Raw genomic sequence first — 24,786 nt, forward strand, 5'->3', positions numbered from 1 at the left:
ACGCTGTCATTCTAGGATTAATAGAAACATTATTTCTGTCAACTCATTATTTGAATTTCAATTTTTATTATGTAAACTATATTCCACCAATAACTGTCATAAGTTTAAAACTTTCTCTTCTCAATGAACCGGTAAGAATATCACATCTCATTATGTTCGTTTTATTAATGAGAAAAATCACATGAAAATATAAATTTTGTTTGTCGCTAGCTTAAAAGTGAAACGTAATATATCTTATGAGCCCTGGTATTGTAGGAAAGGCCTCGTCCCAGTAGCTGTAGTAGATGTGTATTTGATATATTTTCTTTGCTTTCACTAAAAAATTCTTAAAATATATATTTGAATTGTTTGTGAAGTAAACTTACCGTTGACCCATCGGGAGAGTGGCGTAACCAAATCGCATTTTTTTTTCATGTTAAAAACTGCTTCAGCCAAAAAAGAAAAAGAAACTGACACCGTGATCGTTTCATCAGCACATATCGTTCCTTGTGCGTATGGTAAGGGGTAGTGGCTTATGCGTAGTTCTGATTTGGTGCTGACAAGTGTTTCGGGAAGACTGTTTCGCATTAATTATTTATTTATATTTTTGTAATCAGGGTAACTTATTAACAACAGTGCTAGGATACAAATTCTTGATTGAGTAGCTGGTGGTCTAAATTCTTCTCCATACGCCATATTGACTGATTGGGTTAAATAGGAAGTCCTTATTTGGATGTGGAAATCAAAGATAATGGCAACCGGGAATATAACGTCTGTGGAAGCATATCTGATTTAAAGGACATTTCAAGATAGGAAGGGCTTGCCAACGTTTCCAGTCAACGTTACATGCGTTATCAGTTTTTGTTAGGTTTAGCGTGAGGTCGATTTTTTAGGCCTACTTCCAGTTTAATAATGTTGACAATTTTTTAATGCATTCATTAGAATATGGTGCATACTGCTTAGCTGTATGCCAGCTTTATTTTTGCAATGCAAGGTATTGAACTGTGTAAAGCCAACATTTAGTAAAAGTGTAGACATTTCATTAATAATACTATATTGATATAGCTAACATTAACCAAAGTACAATTTAGTCTATTTACTAGTACCACGATACCGTTTCGGCAATTTTAAACTGAAGTAAGGTTAATATTAATAATAGTGAGCATTATCATGCATAAATCAGTTGAATTTCATCGCGTGACGTAACTTAATAAAAATACAATTTTTGGGCCTAACTTCCAAGTCATTATCAACGAGTAAATGAACAGATTTTGTTGTTGGTGTGTTAGATCATGAGGTAAATAATTCTAAGACCTAGTCTAGTCTTTGAAAATATTTATTTAAGTAAGGTGTGACCTCAACAATATGTTTACTGATTGAAATTAAATATCCAGAAATATTGTGTTTGTAGCTGTTGAATATTTTTTAACTTTCAGACAGTTGTGCTTGCTGCACAAAAACAGTGCTGAACTGTAAACTTTTAATTATGCATGTTATAATAAAGTAACTGCTACAGTTACAACTTAAAATGGAATATTAAGACTGCAAGTTGAAGTACATCATCAGCTTTAATCTGTGCGTCTGAGACAGAGTGAAAGTGAGAACCTGTAGTCCATTTGTACAATATAATGGCTGGAAGCTTTGATCCTTATGATAAAAACAGGTACGTTTAGAACTTTAAATGTAACTAAAGCTTTGTATTAAGATTATTACTCAACTGTACAAAAGTGCATATTTTCAAATTAAAATATTCTGTTCTGTGGAAAAGAAGGTATAAGAAATTCAGTGAGAATGACAAAATACAAAAATATTGTTTAAAACTATTGACGAGTGACCTATGCTGGTAATCATTTAGGAATAAAAATAATAAATGAACATTAGGATGAATGTTCATAAAAAGATAGGTTGAAATTGCTGAATGTGTTCCATCTTTTAAAGAGAAGGGTTATGTTTATTTAATTACTGATGACACTGACCATTTGATTCTTCAAGGCTGTCCTAACAAAACCACTTTTGAGGAAAGTAAAAATGTAAACCTAGCCTTTAGCTTTTCCTATATAATAATCCATTCACTTGTTAAATTCATGGTAAAAGATGCATACATTGCTATCCTAACTCTTAAGGTGATTTCTATAACATCTCTTCCAGTTTGTAGTTTCCAGTGTTGGTTACTCTTACATGTACTAGAAAAAGATAATGTTCTTTAGTGCGAGCAGCCTAAGCAATCAAGCCTTTCATGTCATCCTGTCCTTCAGCAGTTGGCAAGTAACTTCTAGTCCTACTCTTACTGTTCTTTCCACTTCAAGTAACCTTATCAATGTAGTTGCCTCCATATACAAGTGTGGTCAAAGTGCATGTCACAACTTTCATAGAGTGTATTATTTATACAAACTTACAGTAGATAAAAGTTTCTTCATGTTTTTGTTACAACCCGAGTCGTACTAATGTCATTAGTTTGCAGACATCTCTCATGAACAAGTCTTGTACAGGGTGGTCTGTAAATCTTGTCCATAGTTTTCAGTAATTCAGGATATATGATAAGAGTGACAATACATAACTTAAGTTTATTAACTGTTAACTTTTTTTTTAATTTTTCCTTACTCCAAAAATAAACATTTCTGTCGTGCACTTTTATGAATAGTACATTCATCTGAGAAGGGCACTTCACCATGTTGCAGGAGCATTTGCTACACTACTTTTTTGCATATCATTATTGCTTAGTTCATTGATGATTGATGGCTTATAAGCTTTTAATTCAAGAGCAGTTTTCACGTGCCTTAACACTGTTGTTTTTGGGATCTCAGGTTCTGACAATCGTTTCCTCAATAACTTTTTGGGTGATTGGAGAATGGATGCTTCAACTGCTTCATATTTTTCCTGCCAGGTCGACAGTCATCCATTTTGTCTTATCCACAATTGACCCTATCATGAATGGCTTATATTCCCACTGTAAAATTGTTTTTTTAGATGGAGCTTCCTTGTTAAACCTGGCATTGAAATCCCTCTGCACGTCCTTCTAAATTTTTCCATCTATGGACAATCGTTAGCCCATACATTTGTAACAAGCCATTCTTCAACAGTATATTTACTTGTGTCAGCTATCTAAATCAAAGAAATTAATAAAAATTAGATTAAAATCCCAAACATGGGGGGTGGCAAGACATATGGATCACCAATGCTGCATTTTGTGTAGAGACATACAGTAAATTATTTTTACTCAACATTTTTTCTCCAATACCACACTTTCTGCATGAATCCCTCCAGTGTAAACCTGTTGAATGATCTTATTGCAGCAGCTAGAAGTTCAAATCAACCATGAATATTAAATGAAATTACCTGTTCACCCTTGTAAACCCAGCACTTCAGTTGAGAACTGTCTGTCTGTAAACCTAGTGCTTTAGTTGGGAAGTTTCCATAAACCTAACACTTCAGTTCAAGAAGTGTCTGTGAACCTGGCACTTTTTAGTTTAGGAACTGTGTGTAATCCCAGCACTTTTAGCTTGGGAAGTTTCCATAAACCTAGAAGTTTCTTTGGAAATACCAGACAGTTTATTTGATGTAGCCTTTATTTCTGAGTGGGGATAAATGTATGAAACAAAGTATCATATAAAGTCATAAAAACTTTAATTTTACAGGAATTTAAAGTGGATTTATTGGTGTATATGTTTTTGAGAATGGAAATTTATAAAAGTTCTGGGTTAAGTCAAAATATACTTATAAATGAGTTTGTTTCAGAAGAGCATTTAATCAGAATCTGGGCTGATTTGTTTTGTACAGACTTTTTAATCTATTAAAACAGATAAAAAGGAAAATTGTTTCAAATAACAATTTCTTAAGCATACACAGGTGTATGTACAGGACAAAAAAATTACTTGTTCAACTTACCTTGGTCTGTCATTCAGTTTTAGTAATTGTTAAGACAGCTGTAAGCTTGAGTGATAAATGTAACATTAACAGGAAGAAATCAGTATTTAACAATTGTAAAAAAATAAGGAAACAAGGCTGAAGATACAGTAGACATTAAATGTGCAAACTACAAACCCCTGTTTTTATTCTACCAAATGTAATTCTAGGTAACAGGATGGAACCAAATAGGAGTTTATAGTTTTAGTAAATAATGTCTACAATATATCCAGTCTTGTTTACTTACTTTTTTATAACCTCTATTTAGAGATTTTTAAATTTCTAATTTAAAAAAAAAATATCTTGTTTACTGGTTTTGTTTTTATGCCCAACAATGGACAAAAGATTACTTGATATGATACACAACTTTATATATTGTAATAACAATAAACTTAGCTAATAGCTATCATGATGATTTAATGTAGCTATTGACTATTTGGTCACATTAGTTAAAAATGTAAAATGTTAAGCTGTAGCTAGAGATATGTTTCAGAATATATTCCCCACTGTGACAGTGTAGAGTCTTTGGATTTACAGTGCTAAAACCAGGGGTTCGATTCCCCTCAGTGGGCACAGCAGATAGCCTAATGTGGCTTTGCTATAAGAAAATACGTTTTAGAATGTAGGGAGCATTTATAGATTTTGTTTAACTAAAATATAGTGAAATTAAATACATTCAAATAAAGTTAAATATGTAAACAAAATCATGAGGAAGAACTATGTTAGAAACAGTAAATCCCAAGCTCTGATTAATTATAACCATAATTTTTTAAGCCATAAACAAAGCACATTAACATGAAATAAAATATGTTGCATATTTTTTAAAAAGGATCAGGGTACAAGGAACAATGTGGGATTGCAAAATGTGTCCTTGGTTTTGGAGGTGACAGAAGAAGTGGGACCCACATTGTGATGGGGATACACAATCTATCAGTCTTAATCACCAATTCACTAGTCTCACATAAGAAGATTAGAAATTAGGAGAGTGAGATGTGGGTACTCAAGCCCACAACATCTCACATCTATATCACCCTGGGTCATTCCATGTCAAATCATCCAGGAGGCTGCAGGTGATCCCCACAGAATGCTTTGAAAAAATTCACATGTTCATCTACCTATACAATGAAAATTTGCCAAAGATTAGATCAATATCTCTAATATTTTCTGATTTACTGCCCTGTAAAATTTAGTTGTTTCTTATTTTTGGTGAATTCATTTTTGGGCAACTTTGGATGCTTAAAGCTGTAAGAGTAATGGTGGTAGAAGGCTGAAATTTGCTACACTGACTGAATTAATCTCACAGAATTCAAAAATGGTCTCAAACCAAGTTTATCTCTCATAGGATTTTCATAGTGAGGCTGTAAAATCACCTGAAAACCCGAAATCATAAAAAACATTGGATTATTTAATAAACGATAGCTCTAAGACTTATTATGATACAAAGCTGAATTTTATTTCCAAATTTCCTACAACATATCAGTTGATAAATCAGCAATTGTTGTAATTAAAAGTCTATTAGATCTGTAAAATATTTTGTTGCATGCAACTGTTTATGATTTAGCTAAAAATAGCCCTACTTCAGGCCACAGTTTGACCATGTCACCAGTTATTCAGCCTTTTCAGATTTTTACCATATATTCTTACATCTCTGAATATGATCTACAAAAAATATCAAGATGGTGTTCAACCCATTTTTTGAGTTATAATTCTTTAGATTATTCTCTGACCATAATTTTTTATTTTAAAAAATATTCAGTTCAGGTGTGTTACTATGTGTAAATATATCCATAGAATTTTGGAAAATACCTGTCAGAATTTTATGAATCCCACTGAAATATTCTAACCAGCCTTTTACAATATTAAATAATGAAGTTGTAAGAAACAAGAAAGAATTAATTCATTTCTGAAAAGTTTATTGGCATAACTATTTAGATCACATGGCAATGCAAATATATTGTGTATGCATTAGTTATGCAGATATAGCTGAGTTTAAGATTCATAATATATTAAATACAAAGATAAATTAGACACAAAAAGTACAGTGCTACAACAGGGAAAGATTATAGTCACACTAAACTGCAATAATTGTGAAAATGAAATGTTTCAAAACTGCTTTGGCATTAAATTAGCCTTAACAACATCAAATAAACATTGCTGTGTATAGACAGCTTGAATAAATTTCTGACATTCGAGTCTGATTATGTTGAGATCACTTTCACTTAGAACATATGGGCGAGCACTACTGCCTTGCATGGTAGGTGCACTTATCAGACAAAGAATATGTTGGAAAGGAATCCAGCTTTCATCTTTACATGACCTTGCAGGCCATGAGAACAGTTCGTTTCTTGATTTCTTCATAAATGACACCAACACATCGGAATGTTCATCTGATCTATCTTTTATGTTTCCCACATACCATTCATGATCGTATATGTATGCCACATATTTCCCTGGCTGATAATTGTCATTGCTATCAATAGACCCTATTTGAGCTGCTGCAGCATCACTTTCACTGTTACTACCAACAGTTAGACCTGTGTACACATCATCATCTGATAGCCTTCTCATGTACAGTTTGTTGGTAGAGTGAGGAATAAAGCTATGATGTGACCTAATACCTGCCACCGTTTTGCATTTTTCAAAGTGCTGAAGTAGATCAAACTTTACACAATTCTGCAAGACTGATTCCTGATTAACAAGAAAGAACTGAATGCCCTGAATGTTGTCCTTTGCCCATTGGTACATATCGGAGACACTTAAAATTTAATAATTTATTATTTTTCACAACCTTGAACTCTTTGAAGATCATGTTCAGAGATGTAAGAATATATGGTAAAGGCTGATTAGAATATTTCAATGGGATTCATAAATTATTTCAAAATTGTATGGATATATTTGCACACAGTAACACACCTGAATTGAAGTGTTGTTTTTTTAAGAAAATGTATGGTCAGAGGATACTTTAAAAAATTATAACTCAAAAAGTAGGTTGAACACCATCCTGATTTTTTTTTGTAGATCATATTCAGAGATGTAAGAATATATGGTAAAAATCTGAAAAGGCTGAATAACTGGTGACATGATCAAACTGTGACCTGAAATAGGGCTATTTTTAGCTAAATCATAAAAAGTTGCATGCAACTAAGTTTTTTTACAGATCTAATAGACTTTTAATTACAACAATTGCTGATTTATCAAGTGATATGTTATAGGAAATTTGAAAACAAAATTCAGCTATGTATCACATTAAGTCTTACAGCTATAGCTTATTAAATAAACCAATGTTTTTTAAGATTTCGCGTTTTCAGGTGATTTTACAGCCTCACTATGAAAATCCTAAGAGGGATAAACTTGGTTTGAGACCATTTTTGAATTTTTGAGATTAATTCAGTCAGTGTAGCAAATTTCAGCCTCTTCCAGCTTTAAGCAGCCAAAGTTGCCAGAAAATGAATTCAAAAAAAAAAAAAAAAAAAATTTTACAGGGCTGTAAATCAGAAACTATTAAAGATATTGATCTAATGTTTGGCAATTTTTCATTATATGGGTAGATGAGCTCATGTGAATTTTGTCAAGGGATTCTGAGGGGTCACCTGGAAAATTGTCCAAAATCTGGATGATTTGACACAGAATGACCCCCCCCTCACTGTTTGCAGACAGTTCTTGGAAGGTGACTGCTCTCCCAAGTTAAAATAAGAATAAGAAAGAGATGAAAAATAAAAATAAAATAGAAAATAAGGTTCTTCCATTTGGGGGTAAATAAGATGAAATGTATCTCTTGAAGTTAGCATTCCTGCCCCCAGTATTGTGGAGTCATTAATTAACACGACATTGAACCGTATCAGTATACTAAGTTAAACTTAGTTAATCAAAATCTATAAATGATTCCTATTTTCTGAAACAAGTCTTTTCTTATAACAAAGCCATATTGGGCTATCTTGACAAGTACGTTATATGTCAAGGGGCATATATGTGCTTATATTAAGACAACCACCACAAAGAGAGTATTAAAAATACCAGTAGAAGTCTTTTCAAATAAACATGTCTGAAACATAGGTTTAACTAAACCTTTGTGGTCTTTAAAATAATTATTCTACAAATGTGTAATAAAACTTAATATTGTGTGTGTTGATTTATTTTTTTACTCCTTTAATTCATATATAATATAGGGGTTAACTCCATAAAGATGCTAATTATAAAGCATTGAGTATATACATGTTACAATCATTTAATGTTCATCTGATGGTAATTTCTGTTTCACCCTGTACTTAAGCTTTCTAAAAGAGCTTCATATATATGTAAGAAATCTAACTTAGAGATAATGATAACATTGTTTAGAATTATGGTGTTATTTGACTTGTGTAAAATACAGCAGAAACAAATCTTTTCAATACCACACGACCTTCATCGTACCTTATTTAGCAGTCCATTTTGAGCTGATTTTCTTTCCTTGTAAATCTAATGTGCTTTTTTGTATTTTTATGTGTACAGTTAGTAGTAAAGTATTTAAAGGTCATTTAAATTAATCTTGACTATTTAACAAAAGTGCTTTTGAGCAATTCTTTGTGATTTTTGTCATGGTTAATGATAAATAGATCAGTGCCTGTGTCTGTGTAGTTAACTATTTTTAATTATTTTTAATTTATTTTTGTACTACTGTTAAGATCAGAAGGTTTAGTAAGATAGGTGTAGAACAACTAAAGGTCTGACACATATTCAAGCTATATTATAAATACAAGATATTTATGAAGTGATTTCAGGGCAGAATACTGAACTGGTAAGTCAGTATATATTGTCTGTGGCAGTTACTTTGTGAGTTTGTTGTTAAAGTCATTAGTAATACAGGCCTACAACAATGTTTAATAGTGTTCAAGTTTCTAGAATTGTTGAAGGAAGAAATCAAGTCATTTATTATTTTATGAGGATCAAATGTGTGAATTATTTTTACCAGATAATTTAAGACAGTGCTGTATAGGAGTTCTTTAAGAGATATACAAAAGTTGACAATCCTGGAATCTAGATTAATATTTAATGTTATAGTATTTTACAGTGCTGTTCAGTAAACTTCTTTAATTAATCTAGATTAATATTTAAAATTATAGTATTTTACAGTGCTGTTCAGTAAACTTCTTTAATTTCTTTTTTTCTGTTTCATATTAAATTTACCTCTATATCTGTCAGTTTAATGTCTTCATGAGAGTAGTCAATGTTTTGTGGCCACATTTTTTTAACCATCACACATTAATAAACAAACTTCCAAACCAAATCGTAATAAATTATATTTTTTACTATTAATATTATCCTTGTTTCTCTGTATTGATATTATTTACTATATATTGTTTTACTTTATTGTTTTTTACTTTATAAAAACTATTTGAACATCTTAACTCTTTACGTACCTCTTTTATACAAACTAAACTTGACATCAGTGTTTCCAAGTTCAACTGGAACATCCAGCTAACCTGACATTAACATCTGTATCTATATATTACACTACATTTACTAATTCATCATCATTTATTCTCCTGAAGAAGAATAGTTAATTATTTAAAACTGTGACTCCAGTGACATGTTCTTTATAATGTATAGTATGAACATGTTAATTGTTTTAAGTAAATCCAGTGTCAACATGTTAATTTTTCTTTCTTGAATAACTGTTTTCAACATGTAATCTGTTGTTTAACATTGTTTAATTTCTACATATTTCAACAGCTGGTTTGTTGGTCCTATGACAAGACAAGAAGCTACAGACCTGTTAATGGCAGAAAATGAGGCTGGAAAATTTGTAGTGAGAAACAGTAGCAGTATACAAGGAGATCTGGTGCTGTGTGTCAGGTCAGTTGTAATTGTTGAACTGTAGGCATAACATATATTTTGTGTTTGTTATACTTATCACAGAGGCCTAAGTGTGAATTCAGATGGATAGTAAACTACAGTATACTGTAAAAAATGATATTAAATAATAATTGATTTTTGTGTATTCATTGTGGTTCATCAGATAATAATATTTTGAGGATTGTGTACATAGCAATTCTGGGTACTAAATGGTACTACTACACTGTATCCAAGTTTGTATGTATATAAACTTTGTTTTTACTACTTTTTTGTGGTGTTTTAAGGAAGCAAGTTATGGAATATTTCTTCTTAGTTTCAAGCATAATGCATTCTTACATAAAACATTGAAGTATGGAAATCTAGATTAACCAACAGTACCAATCCTGCTGCTTAACTACTTTACAGCTGTTACTATCTCTTTTAATGCCCCTTGCTGGTACAGTGGTAAGGTAAGTCTACAGATTTACAACGCTAAAATCAGAGATTCGATTTCCCTTGGTGGGCTCAGCATATAGCCCGATGTGACTTTGCTATAAGAAAACACACATCTCTGTAAACAAATTTAGTTTGTGACTTGTACATATCTGTAAAGTGTAAGAGTTTTTAAGGATAATTATAGAACACTTAATGACTTGTTTCTACAGGTAATTTATTACTCCTTCCTGAAGTTTGTTACGTACTTGTTCGTATACATTCTGTAGAAGAAAAAAAAAACAATTTTGTGACTTGTTTAAGTGAGTATCTTGAGTGTTGTTACCATCCTTTTGTTGTTACCATAAGCTTGTTTCTGATACCTGGAGGAAATGTTTAAAAATTTTTTCATTTATCTAGTGAAACACACTTTACAAATAAAGTGAAAATTATCAAATTACAATTATTGTGTTTTTGTTGTACTTTTAGGGAAGACAGTAAAGTAAGTCATTACATTATAAATAAAATACAACAAGGTGACCAGACAAGGTTCAGAATTGGTGATCAGATGTTTCCCGATGTCCCTTCTTTACTAAACTTTTATAAACTCCATTACCTGGACACCACACCTCTCATACGGCCAGTAAGTATGTTGTTGCTGATTTCTGCATTTCTCTGGTTATTTTTTATGAAACATTATTAGATTTATATTTTAGGTTACAGAAAATAAAAATAGTTCTATGTATTTACGTTTGGAATTTGTACATTCCCTAAAGCCATTCATTTAATGAGGCAAAAAATATACAGTTGTATTCTAAGAACAGGATCTTAAAATGTGGGCTAATGAAGGTGCCCTCTGGCATGTATTTTGTAAGCCAAATATTCAAGTTGGAGTGTTGTGTATAAATGCCTAACTATGCTTCTAATTTTAATATGAGACCAGTGTTACTAACCTGGTGAAATATGGTAAACTTAACTCAGAAACTTATGTGTTGTTTTTTCTAATTGGAAGCTTAGTTTTTGAAGCTATTAACTGTAACACAAGTTTATCTTTGAGAAACTCACTTTACTTTTTGGCAGAAGTATGAGACGTAGCTACAGTACACAGAAGAGATCACAGGTTATTCTTGTGTATCATACTGTCATTTTAGGTAAAATTGTACAGTAAATGTTTTCGGTTTTTGTTATTAAAATGTATTCAGCATCACTTTGCTAGTGCTACATTAATAAACAACTTAAAATAGATTTATTCTTTGCATTTTATGCAGTTGTTTTTGATATAAGGTTAGTAACTGGTTGTTCTAATTCCATCTGTACATAAATATATACAGATAAATTTATGTAGCAATGAATTTTAAGAATAAAACAGCTCATGAAATGTGCTTTCACCTATGTATTCAGAGTTATTAAATTTTGAAAATAGACATCATGCTTTTAAATCTGATTCTGAAAATGTTATACAAAATGTTTTGTTAATTGTCTACTACATTACAGAAGAGGTGTGGGCATACATCGGATAACTTGTACTTAAAATCCAAATCTGTCTAGTTTGTATGGTGAAGTAATTAACCAGGATATTTATGTTCTTATTAAACACAATTACACTTGGCTTACCATGGCATACACTCTCAAATGTCATTCACATGGTATTGTATGATGTATTTTTACACTATTTGTCTGACATACTTTACACAATGTATTTCCACACTATTTCTGACATACTTTACACAGTATTATTTGATGTATTTCCACACTATTTTTCTTGCATATTGTGCATAGTATTATATGATGTACTGCTACACTATTTGTCTGACATATTTTACACAGTATTAAGTATTTTCATGCTATTTCTGATATATATTACACAGTATTATATGATTTATTTCCACACTATTTATCTCACATACTTTACACAGTATTATATGATGTATTTTTATGCCACCTTTTAACCATATTATTTTTATTAACACTTGCCAGAATTCTTAACTTCAATCTGAGCAACACCATACTGTGATATAAAAAATTTGTTCATTTGAAATCTGAAAATTTTATGGTTTAGTTTGTCTTTGCTAAATCCTCTCTGTCTCTCATGGATCTGTAGTGAAAGTCTGTATTAAAGTACAATATAAAAACTTTGGATATCTATGTATTCATTGTGTATTTTTATACAGATCAAAATACCTTTTTTTTTCTGGTAAAGTAATGTTAAAATAGCCTCGGACTCTATATTTTAAACCCTCTATGAACTTGTTAAAATGACTGATTGGAAATAATTGGCTGATTTTGAGTGATTCTTGATTTTTCTATTGTTTTCATTTAATACTGTGTGATATGGTAATCTTGGTTTACGTGTTTAATACTGTCTGACATGGTAATCTTGGTTTACATGAAAACTGAATTCTTAATTTTCAGGCAGAAAGAAAACTGGAAAAAGTTAGAGCAAAATATGACTTCACTGGAAGTGTAAGTAAGACCCTTTCTTCCATGTTCTGAATGTTCAGATTGCATAACATCAGTTCATTAACTTTTTTATATAGATATTGATTTACCCGTACAGTGTGGAAGATCTTTCTTATGATTTTGCTATTTCATAAAATATTGTGGATTTTTTTTTCTCTTTCTGATCATAATATACTTTTAAATATCTTCTAAACTGTCTCTCTTTCATTAAACTGTAGACTGATGAGTCAACTTTCCTGGTACTTGAAACAGTAGAAATAATTAGTGGCACAATCTCTAATTGCTTGTGTTTTATTCCTCATTAGCAAGATCGAAATAGTTCTTGATACAGTAGCAGAACCACTGGACAGTGGCTTATGAACTACTTATTTTTACATTTGTTTGGTCTGCACTGATGTTTCCCTTGATCTGTGCAACATTCCAGCAGGTACCACACATTAAAAACCACAGGTCTTTTGCAAATTATTCAGTTGGTAATAATTCCATGTAGAAGTTATATACCTATAGTTTGAGTAATACCATATAAGGCAAGAGTACACATGCCAAAAAATACCAAGATGAGTTTGTAGTCTGTCCAATACAAAAAAGAAAACTTAGCTGTCTACACAGCTGTCTTACTTACTTGTCTCAAGGGATAATTTTGCCTTTTTTTGTTGTTGTAGCCTGTGTCCAGAGTTTTTATGTTTTATTACTAAAGTTCACTGTTTCTTTCTTTTTCAAATGTGATTTTTTCTGAAATAAATTCTTGAACTGTTATCTGATGTCACATACTGCTCAATGTTCAGGTGGTTCATTTCTTTTCTATTCTGTGAAAATGTTATTACTTTTGTGGTCTTTTGTGTGTTTTTTTACAGCATTACTGCTAAGTGAACCTAAGTTTTAAAAAAGTGGTTTCAATGGCTGAATGCATAGTTGTAACATGTTTCAGTGGCTGAATGAGATATAGCTGTAACGTGATTCAGTGGCTGAATGAGATATAGCTGTAGCGTGATTCAGTGGCTAAATGGGGTGCAGCTGTAACCATTTTTTGTGTTTTATGAATTATCACGGTATTATAATAAATAACTGTTAACTTTTAAATGCAGTTTGTAGCCAAATTAAAGGTTTGATAAAAATCCAAGTTATTTTTGTTAGTTTTTCTTTTGTGTTATAGTAGATTGTAGAGGTTTGCATATGACCAAATAATTATTTCAATAATAATATTTGATTAAAGTTATAAAATACTTGATAATTTACTTTGATCTCTCTAAAATATGGTATAAACATTCCAGTTAAGCTAGAAGATTTGATATGTTTTCCATTTAAAGACAATAGATCTAACAGATAAAGTAAATTGAACATTTGGGAAAGGAGTTGCATACTTTGCATACCAAGTTGCTTAAAAATATTCTTGTTTTTTTAGCTCATAACTGGTTATAAAAAGTTGAGAACTAGTCATTTATTTAAGTAGACAACTTTATGAAATTTTCTTATGTAATGATAGGGAGATGCTGATGACTTACCTTTCAAAAAGGGAGAAATCTTAACAATTATATCAAAGGATGAAGAACAGTGGTGGACAGCTAGAAGTTCTTTAGGTCTTACAGGTTCAATTCCAGTCCCATACGTAGAAAAAGTAAGTTTGTGTTGTTGTGTGAAAGTAAAAAAATCAACCTGGGAAACATGAATATAGTATTTTAGTACATAAAATTACAAAAGAAAATTTATAAAAGGTCATTTAGTTATTCAAACATTGTGGACAGGTCATCAATTTACTCATGTTTTTCATGCATGCTTTCAGAGGAGTCAGATGTGTTTTATTTTGTTCTGAACAGTTATTATTTTTCTGATTTTTTGCTTACAATACCCATGTTTTTACAAGTGACTTCTTGCAAGAAATGTGATGTAATATGACAGTAACTCTAGCTACAGTGTTGTTGTTAGACCTACGAAGACAAGTAAAGTTGTTGTGGTCATAACTGATTCTGAATCAAAAAGTGATAATGATTCAACAGATGATCATGTTAGTGATTTGTTTTCATGTTGTTATAATGATAATTGATTAGATATAGATATTGCACTAAACTTTGAAATGTTTAAAGGAAATCTGGGAGTCACTACAACTCCATTCGAACCCAAATGTACTGTGATAAGTACAATGTTTGGTGGTGAATTGTTTAAAATGTTATGTCAGGAAGTGTGTATCTACCATAATGAAACAGCAGAGAAATATAGAATGTCATCTAAAGGACTTCAGTGGTCTGAATTTATACCTACTGACATGAGGAAATTCTTAGGCTTTATTCAACTTGTGAAGAAGACGAGGAAATATAACAGGAAAGACAGATTCTCTTTTGTTTATTCAGTGATAATCAGAAAATGAATGAGTTTTCAAGCAGACTCTTCAAACTTAAACTGGTGCTGGGCCATTTCCTCAATAAATTCAGGACACTGTATAAATAAAACCAACAGTTGTCATTGGATGAGTGCATGATTCTCTGGAGAGGACATCTAAGATTCCAGACATACGGCCCTCTAAAAATAGCAAAATGTAGTCTTCTGGTGAGAATGATGTGCGAGAGTGACACAGGTTATATATGTATTATGAATATTTATATTGGTGAGAATGGTGTCAGTGACACTGGTTATATCTACAATATGCATATTTACATTGGTGAGAATGGTGTGTCAGGGTGACACAGGTTATATATGTATTATGAATATTTATATTGGTGAGAATGGTGTCAGTGACACTGGTTATATCTACAATATGCATATTTACATTGGTGAGAATGGTGTCAGTGACACTGGTTATATATGTATTATGAATATTTATATTGGTGAGAATGGTGTCAGTGACACTGGTTATATCTACAATATGCATATTTACATTGGTGAGAATGGTGTGTCAGGGTGACACAGGTTATATTTGCAATGTGTATATTTCTACTAGTGAAAATGGTGTGTGAGAGTGACACAATTTATATTTGCAATATGGATATTTAAACTGATGAGGGTAAACAATTATAGGACACTATTCTTTCAGTTCTTGCTCCCAATATTGGACAATCACTACAACAATACTTCCATTGTAAACTTGTTCCAAGAACATAAAACAATAGTCTGTTCAACAGTTAAAGTGTAAAGAGAAGTTTCAACAGTGACAAACAGGTGAAAGAGCTTTCTGTAGAAAAGGTGATGTTCTTGTTTTCATAGGGAAGAACATAAGTGATTTGTTTCTCTCACAGGAAATATAAACAGAATAACTGGAAAAGAAATACAAAAACTGTGTGTGTTCTTCAATACAAAGTTCACATGAAAGATGTTGCTCATGTAAATCAATATTTCTCATGCTACAGCATTCTCGGAAAAACATTGAAATAGACAAAAATGGTAGTACTTCTGATAAATTGCAACCTTTTCAATGTGTATATAATTTATGAGACCTTGAATCAACAGAAAAAGAGAATGGGTTACTGTCATAGAGAAAGAAGACTCACTAGAACTGAAGATGAACAAACCTAGTCCATCATCTGAAGGTGCAAAGAGAATCCCACATTAAGATCTCCGAGGAAGACTGTCTGGTGACATGAAGCAGCATATTCCTGTGTTTCTTTCATCTACAGGGAAAAATAACTTTCCTACTAGAGCCTGCATTATTTGTACTGCTCATGAGAAAAGAAATAAAACATGATGCATATGTAAGTTTTGTGTGGTTTCACTCCATATAGGAAAATGTTTTACAAGGTACCACATTTTAATACTTTACTTGGGCATATTCATGTACATAATCTGCAAGTTTCAAATAAATAATACAAAATGTAGTTGAGTTCTGAACAAACTAAAACACATCTAACTCATTTCAAACTCAGCTTTTTAACAAATTGCACACAAAACCTGAGTAAACTCATGACCCATCTACAATGTGTTAAGAAGTCTTCACCAACCCAGAAAGTAAACATAGCCTGTCACAGTCCTTTCTTACAATAGTTAATATGAATTTAACCTTATGATTAGTGAACACACATTAGGTTTGTATTATATACTTGCGTATCACATTTTTCAGTTTGAAGGGAAAATGTAATTCAAATTGTATTTAAAACATGTTAATGAGAATTTTATTTAACAGATAATATTTTAGCTTTTTATAATATTTATTTAGTGTATTTCACAAAGAAATATTAAAAACAATATTACAGTTTTTATATCTGATCACTTCTGTTGAATTTTGTGTGTATGCAATTAATTTATTGGCTTTTTATTCACATTTTTCTGCTCATCTCAAAGCTAACAAACACTAAAGAACATAACTTGTGTCTTTCTATGGTCTTTTTGTGTTTCTGTTTATATATCTGGAAAACTAACTAATATACAAAACACTTTTATACAAGATGGGAAATCAGTATTGGACAGTCTTCTCCAGATTTAGTCTGGATCCAGAGTTTGAATCACTGAAGCATTTTTCATAATAGACAGATAGGGTATTTACATAGCTCTGGGTTAATAACTCTGTAAAGTGTGATCAGATTTGTACCACATTTCACTGGTACATTCAGGTTGAGACTCATCACACATCGAAAAGTAATCCAGATCATTGATCATTCTGAATCTGAGAAGGATTTTCTGTGTTTTTAAAACTAAATATAATTCAGTATAAACACATAAAGGAGTGAGGGTATGTAACTTTTCTGATTGCTTTTGTTTTTAATGCAATTAACTTCTCTGTTGATTATTGTATTACCTCATGGTTATAGTGTGTGATGTAACTGCTCCTTGCATAACTTGTGTGAGAAAGTGGGTAGGTGTTGAGGCTAAAGACATTTTGATCAAGCAAGGGCACAGAACCTTTAAGGTGTGACCAAAGTACATTAACTTCCATGTATTAATTAATCTTCAAACACAAGTTTTCATAACCGAGAGACCATTGTCCTTTGAAATTTGTCCACTTACTCTAACCTTGCTAGGCTCATGTATAAAACAGAAGTAAGAACACTGTAAATATATTGATTTTCTGATTGATATTTTGTAATTTTGCTTGATAAGAGATTCACATGGGAAACCACAACGTTGTTAGATTGATGTTTCTAGAAGCTTATAATCACTTAGCTATTGATATTTTTACATTTGAACAGAATGTGTGTGTACACTAGTTAATTTGTTTTTCTGATTAATGAAGTAATCTTCTGTTAAGATGTTTAGGAAGAGTGAAATTCTTCTTTCTGTTCCAGTATGATGAAAGCCAGTTTGACAGACAAAGCTTATCACCAGTTCAATCAGGATCTAGTCAGTTGTTACCTGTTTCTTACCCTTCTTCAGAGCACAATAGATATAACACACCAAATAAACAGGTAGAGACAGTTTAAAATTATCTTTTCTAAGACCATAACTTACGCTTAATTTTGGTTAAACTCTAGAACATAGCCAACTAAAGAAACTTTCAGACAGGTGTATAGTGTGTTAACCAATACTTTGTTGTGTGTCTTTCTTCAAAATATTCAACAGTAACCATGGATCTTCTAATGCTAAAATCCAGATTTCAAACCCATGATGGGCATGGTGAAAGTAACCCAATGGGTAGCTTGGAGCTCAACAATAACAGTCATCAGTCTAAGCCTATGGAGTGTTAAGACAGGTACATTAAGATCTACAGGTAGAAGCCAGTTCACTGTTTCTTAATATTCCATTTCTAAGTACCAAACTAGGGGTACTTAGCTATTTACATTTAGTTCTTGGAACTGCAACTCTCACCTATTCAAAACATACTTTCTAATTGTCAAAGTTATTGTTTGATTGTGGTTATACCTCACATACATTTACTTCATTTTTTTAATATTATCTTTGTGTTGGTACTTAAGCACTGAGATAATTGAGTTTAATAGATGATACTTCCAAAAAACTGTATTCACTGGCCATTCTAGAAATAATTGTTAACCATATATAATGGTTAATATTTCCTTTACAAAAAGGTAAAAAAAAAGAATAATAACATGTTTTAATAAACTTTGTAATACAAGCTTAGCCTTAGGCTGGGAGTCATAAACATTAATTTAACTGTAGATGATTTTTTGCACAGAAAACAGTGTAATATTGATCTTTTTTCTTGTATTTAGTGACATGTATTTGGCTTTACTTTGGAATTGTGGGAAAGGAGTTGCTATTATGTTGTTTATTAGTCATAGAAATTACTATAAATGAATGATTTTTCATGTTTTTTTTCTTTAGGTGAGTTAGCTGTTAATTTTTTATTATGTAAAGTCAGATATTAAAGGTACAGGCTGTTTGTTAATGTGTATGTAACAATGAGTTTTATGATACAGAGCCTGTGATCTGTTTTGTTAGTTTTAGAACCTGGAAAAATATTGTCAGTGATAACCATGTATTATAGACTTCTGATCTATTTCTGTTTGTCTTTTCTGTTCTAGAGAAAACTACCAGCATTAGCCAGAGTTAAACAGGCCAGAGTTCCAAATGCCTATGATAAAACTGCCTTAAAGCTAGAAGTATGTATATTTATATTACCACACTTTCTTATCGTTTACAGTTTACACTATTGTAGTTACACAGAACTGAAGTACCCAGTTTTACTGTTTACAGTTTCTACTGTTTTCCCTAGATTAATATGAAGCACTTAGGTTTACTGCTACCAATTTACAATATTCTTAAAATACACAACTTTTGCTCACATATCATACTGTTCTGGCTGTTAAAAACTGATGTAATATTTTTGTTTGCATCACACTGTCTTCAAAAACAAATTTTCTATAAAATCAGTGTTTCTGAGAATATTTCTTGTGTGATATAAAATGTTTGGATAAATTTTCTCATTTTCTTAACTGATGTGTTTAGTATGTTGACTGCCACAAGTTCTTGGTTACCTGACTATTTGTAAAGGTGCTGATTGACCATGAAGCTTGCTTCTCTACCTGGTACTTAGGTTGAAGAGGTTGTAAAAGTAACCAAGATGAACATCAATGGACAGTGGGAAGGAGAGCTGAGGGGTAAAACTGGACATTTTCCCTTTACTCATGTAGAATTTATTGACTCTGAAAATTCAGAAGAGGAGACCTAATTCCTGGTACCTGCTGAAAGGCTGTAAGATGAGAAACACCACAACTTCCAAGTAATGCAAATGAGACTGAATGTGTTAAAACCATAGTGAGCTCAACAAAGGTTTTATTTGGTTTGTAGGTGTTGAATGATTAATTTATTCTGTGTTAAAATCATCAAGCTTGTGTATTATCTTACTTCTGTTCTTCAATATACAAACAGACCTAGTTTCAATCTTCATCAGTACTTGATTGTGTATTTATAATACATTATATCTTTGTTTTCTGTTAGATTAAGATAGAGAGATTATTATATGATTTATTTTTGGAGGAATACTCATCTAGAAGTGAAAACTGTTAAAAGTTGTTGCATGAATAATGTGTTGCCTTTCATGCATTACAGTTGCATACTTCAGTGTTAAAACATTAACACACAACTAGTTGAATACTAGCAACAATTATTTTTTTTTTCCTATATTTGTGTGTTTGACCTAAATTAAGTCATGTTCTTATTTGTAATTATTTAAAGACTAGATAAGGCTTGAGCTATGTTCCTAATAACTATGTTAACATGATTCACCTAAGCAAAATGTATTTGCTCACATTTAATAAATCCTGTATTGTTACTGTTAGAAAACTGCAAGGTATATTGGTTGAACTGGTACTAAATGTTTGTAAGTTAGCTTCATTTGTATTAGGTATGTTAGATATTGGAGTATCGATGCACCAATCTTTCTACTCTTTTGTTGTCATAAGAATGAGGTTATCTTGCTTAGTAATTAAACTTAACACTAATTTTCCTTCTCATCCAATATAATTAAATGTGTTTCACATTACAAGTGGCATCGGCACAAATTGAAGAACAACTTAAGGCTGTATTTAACTGAAAACTGAGATTACTTCAGACACATGATAAGGATAAATTGTGTATTAGTTGTATTTAACTTAAGTGACCCAAGACTTGGGAGCAGCCAAGCTCATTGTTACCTTTAGATGGGAGTTTGTTCAAGTTGCCCTAACATTGTTCAAGAGACCAGTTGGTTAGGTGCTTGTACTTCTTTGTAATTGTTGACATTTGTATGTATTGTTGTACAAAAACAAACTAAGCAAACTTTCATTAAAAATTCTTTGAAAACAACATTTCCTATAAATATCTATTGTTCACAAAATAAAACACCCCAACAACAAAAAAGTATGTGTTTTTCCAATAAACACTGTAAAAAATAGAAAGGGATAGTTGGACGTGCAAAGTGTAACAACATTTATAACTTTGAATATTACTCTAAAGGAAGGTGTTTCATCTATTATTCTTTAGCTAGTTTTTATAATGTCATATAAAGTATTAACTTCTCTTACAAAGTTCTGGAACACATTGAACTGTGTTTTAAACCTGTTGTTACTCTCATTCAGAAAATTAGTGTGCAGAGAATATATCATATGTTGATATACTTATTATGGTATTAAAAGCTAAAACTGAAAATGTAAACCAACAAAAACACACATTTTAAGATATCTCTAAGAAACTATCAAATAGTTCAAAATTAACACTCAGTTTAAAAAAATCAACAAACACCAAAAAACAGAAGCCACTGTCATGAAACAAAAGTATTACATCAATAATGATTTCAGAAACATAATTTAGATTAAAATGGAACGGTACAAAATCAATACCAAAAAAATAAATTCATAAAAAATACTCAACAGGTAATGAAATACTAAGTGGATTTACAAAATGTATCAACAGTTTGTAAAATTTTAATAATGAAAAAATATATATATATTTTAGGGTAAGGCCTCAACATATCCCAATAGAGTAACATGCCAGAGTTTCTATGGTTCTTGTCCAATTACTGCTAAAAAAATAAAACTATTTCATATATTGGTTCATTATACAAATGAATATTATATTCCACTTTTTAGTTGGTGATGTTGAATTGCAGCCTAACTTTAGTTCAAAATTAAGGATGAATTATGCAGTCAGCTGTCATATGACTTTGGAAAAATCCAAACAGTATCACAATATTTTTAATTGTGTTGCTTAGGAAAAAATATTCACTTTTTATTAAAATGTATCTCATAATTTCCTTTAATGGAACATCTTATTAATAAAATGCTTCAGTAACTTTCAATCATTCACATCTGGTTCTGAAGTGTACTATGTTCCAAACCAGACTTTTGAGCATTTAGACATGACTCTGAAGTATGCTGTGTACCAAACCACACTTTCAAACATTCAGACCTGACTCTGAAGCATACTGTGTACCAAACCACACTTTCAAATATTCAGTTCTAATTCTGTGGTATACTGGGTATCAGCCATACTTTTAGATATTCGGATTTGATTCTGAAGTATATTATGTATCAACCAGACTTTTGAACATTCAGACCTGACTCTGAAGTATACTGTGTATCAAACCAGACTTAACATTCAGTTCTGATTCTCTAATATAGTGTGTATCAACCAGCATTCAGTTTTATTCTATAGTGTACTGTGTAACAACCAGACTTTCAAATATTCAGATCTGATTCTGAAGTGTACTTTTTATTAACCTTTGATATTAAACTTAATAATATGCTATCCTGATAGTTTTGTATTACTGCTATGCTTGATGTTTTAAGAGGAACAGCCAAAGAAAGAGTTTCAGAAAGTAAAAGCATAAATATTCACACATATGTATAATGAAATTATTGTTTCAAATGTTTTGCATGTGTTTGTGAATGTAACAAAATACACAAAAGGGAAGCATATAACTCATTGTTTTTACAAGATCAAAGGTTGTGTTTGCTTTCCTCAAACTTGTAGACTAAAGTATTGTGCACTTATGAAGTCAGTGTAATTTCTGTACCTGTACCATATTACTAAGGATGGTTTGATCTAAACAAGGGATCTCAGTCAAAATGTAGACAATCATTTTACTAGTTAAATGGAAAAGATGTTAATAAAACCTATCCTTTTACTCCAGTGTGAAAAAACAATATTTATAGTTACTAATTAGGTTGGGAATGGTTGCAGTATTAGAACAGCAAGGAACCTGGCTTGGGGAAATTTTAACAACTAAAGGTATTGAACTAGTATAAGAAGAAAGCTTTAATGTAAGGTTTAAGTGGTGACAACTGTTTTATCGTTTTATACAAAATCTTTCATTTGTATTTAACTAAGACAAGACTTATTAATGTTTTAATGCTCTTATAAGCATATCCTTAACATAGAAATGATTAAAATACTGATAAAAGCTGTACATGTTCTCTGCACTACCTATTCTTTACTTGGACTTGCTCAAACCTTGATAAAACCTCTTCATGTTCTATATACTACCTTGTATGTATATCCTTTACTTAAAATTTGTTAAAACTTTGATAAACGCTGTTCATGTTTTGTGCATTACCCTAAAATCATATCCTTTACTCAGAACTTGTTCAACCCTTGACAAACCCTGTTCATGCTCAATACACTACCCTGTAAGTATATCCTTTACTGAGAACTTGTTCAAAACTTCACAAACCTTGTTCATGCCCTATACAATACCCTATAAACATATTTCCAATATGTTGATTATAAGTAAATAACGTTCAGTTTTAGAATTTTTGATTTTGTTGAAGAGACCATTTTGTATTAATATTTGCTGTGCAGTATTTACCAGTTTTTAATTTTTTTCTGCTGACTTGTATCTGAAAAGTTTTTCATGTCATTTGCCAGGATTGTGTGCTATTTTCAGACAGTTTACTACTTACATAAATATTGGTATACTTGTGTTTTGCATTTATACTAACAGAATTCAGTAGTTTTGTTTCAGTCAATTAATATTTTTATATAAAGATAAGCAAGTGGCTTGGTAAAAATTGTCATGAATGAATTGAAGTTTCTGACAACTGTAGAGGGGGAAACTTGGTAAATGTTCATATCTGTTATGTTAACCATCACTTGTAGATTAAGTAAAGTTTTCTAACAGAAAAAACACTGTTAAAGAAGGATCTTACATTATAGATGTATCTGTAGTGCAAATAATGTAACTTTAGGAGGAGGATGGCATCCCTTAGGAGACTATGTTTCGTTGTTAACATGTAATTGTTCTACATGTCAAATGTAAGTTCTACAATGAGTTAACAATACTGTAGAAATTTATCATTATCTTATGATAAACCTTTTGCCATGCTAAATTGGCTATCTTATTTTTTGACTAGAAGTTATTTGTTTATTAGAAAGGTACCTGTACGTGTAGAATATATTTACAAAGGTTTTAGTTCCTTGTCACAGCACCAAATAGTTCCATCTGTGGTACTGTGGAAATCTGACTAGTTTGTTCTAGGTACTTCTGAATTGTCTAGTGGTCCATTAAAATAAATTAGGTATACCATCATTTCCCACCAGTGGTAACCCTGTGAACATTGTGAAATCAGTAGTATTGTAATGTATTGTACAACAGCCTACTTACCATGATCCAGTACAGACAGGATTTACACTCGTAGGCGATAAAGAAATTCTCTTAATATTGATGTTTTCTACTGATAAATGCTAGTGTTAGCTACTAAAGAAATTGTTACATATACAGACAACTTGTTATTCCCCTAAACAAATGACAAACAATCATGTAGATTAGTCAAGGGGTGTATCTAACTTTCGACTGGATATTATCAAGGAAACATTTATTCTTGCTACTCAGTTACAGTACTTAATGATTATTGTTGATCACTTGCGACACATACCAGTTGCGGCTTTGTTAAATACGAATGTTAGAAGAAATGACAGACACAGTTAAGTATTTGTAAAGAAGACATTATTCAGTTTTTGTATTTATTTCCTATGATACTTTATTACTGGCAATGAAATTTGACCAAAGTCTTTAAAGTGCATCTACCTTCTTATGATTACCATATATGTATATTTTCCATATAATTTACGGACATACTCTCGTGTTTAAAATTTTTCAGCCTTACTGTGTGTAATCATATTTTAACAAGGTTGTTAAAGAAGATCGTGCAGGTTTATTTTAGAAGCAACCAACTATAGAGTGAAGTATAATATTAACAGTGTTTACTTGACATTGTGATGTTTTAAATGCATGTAAATAAATATATTGTATTTTGAAAATAAACTAGCTACGACTGCTTTACGTAGAAGATTCACCGAGTTGTGTAGGGTGATCACTCAACGACAAATCTCTAATTTCCTTACATT

General features: G+C 31.3%; 1 protein-coding gene across 6 annotated transcripts; it reads left to right on the forward strand.

Moving 5' to 3' along the window:
* The first annotated feature begins 236 nt into the window (after positions 1 to 236).
* On the forward strand, positions 237 to 24,734 carry LOC143257166 (adapter molecule Crk-like). 6 transcript variants are annotated; one of them, XM_076515496.1, is made up of 9 exons: positions 251 to 973; positions 1,416 to 1,642; positions 9,592 to 9,714; positions 10,615 to 10,768; positions 12,538 to 12,588; positions 14,069 to 14,200; positions 17,793 to 17,912; positions 18,987 to 19,064; positions 19,499 to 24,734. In XM_076515496.1, exons 2-9 carry the CDS (start codon positions 1,608 to 1,610, stop codon positions 19,631 to 19,633), a joined length of 828 nt encoding a protein of 275 aa, XP_076371611.1. In that variant the 5' UTR covers positions 251 to 973; positions 1,416 to 1,607; the 3' UTR covers positions 19,634 to 24,734. The 6 variants fall into 6 exon arrangements, with proteins under 6 accessions (XP_076371616.1, XP_076371612.1, XP_076371611.1 ...); XM_076515501.1 differs by having other exon boundaries at positions 237 to 1,642; positions 19,456 to 24,734; XM_076515497.1 differs by lacking the exon at positions 1,416 to 1,642 and having other exon boundaries at positions 250 to 1,276.
* Positions 24,735 to 24,786: the final 52 nt, after the last annotated feature.

Source organism: Tachypleus tridentatus, chromosome 7, assembly GCF_004210375.1.
Source record: "Tachypleus tridentatus isolate NWPU-2018 chromosome 7, ASM421037v1, whole genome shotgun sequence".
Lineage (NCBI taxonomy): Eukaryota > Metazoa > Arthropoda > Merostomata > Xiphosura > Limulidae > Tachypleus > Tachypleus tridentatus.

Bases quoted from the DNA above. Each gene is read 5' to 3' on its own strand.
- LOC143257166 (XM_076515495.1), top strand. From the start codon at position 909: ATGCATTCATTAGAATATGGTGCATACTGCTTAGCTGTATGCCAGCTT. The intron at 12,589-14,068 runs GTAAGTAAGACC...ATGTAATGATAG, and splicing joins AATATGACTTCACTGGAAGT to GGAGATGCTGATGACTTACC. The intron at 14,201-17,792 runs GTAAGTTTGTGT...TTTCTGTTCCAG, and splicing joins CAGTCCCATACGTAGAAAAA to TATGATGAAAGCCAGTTTGA.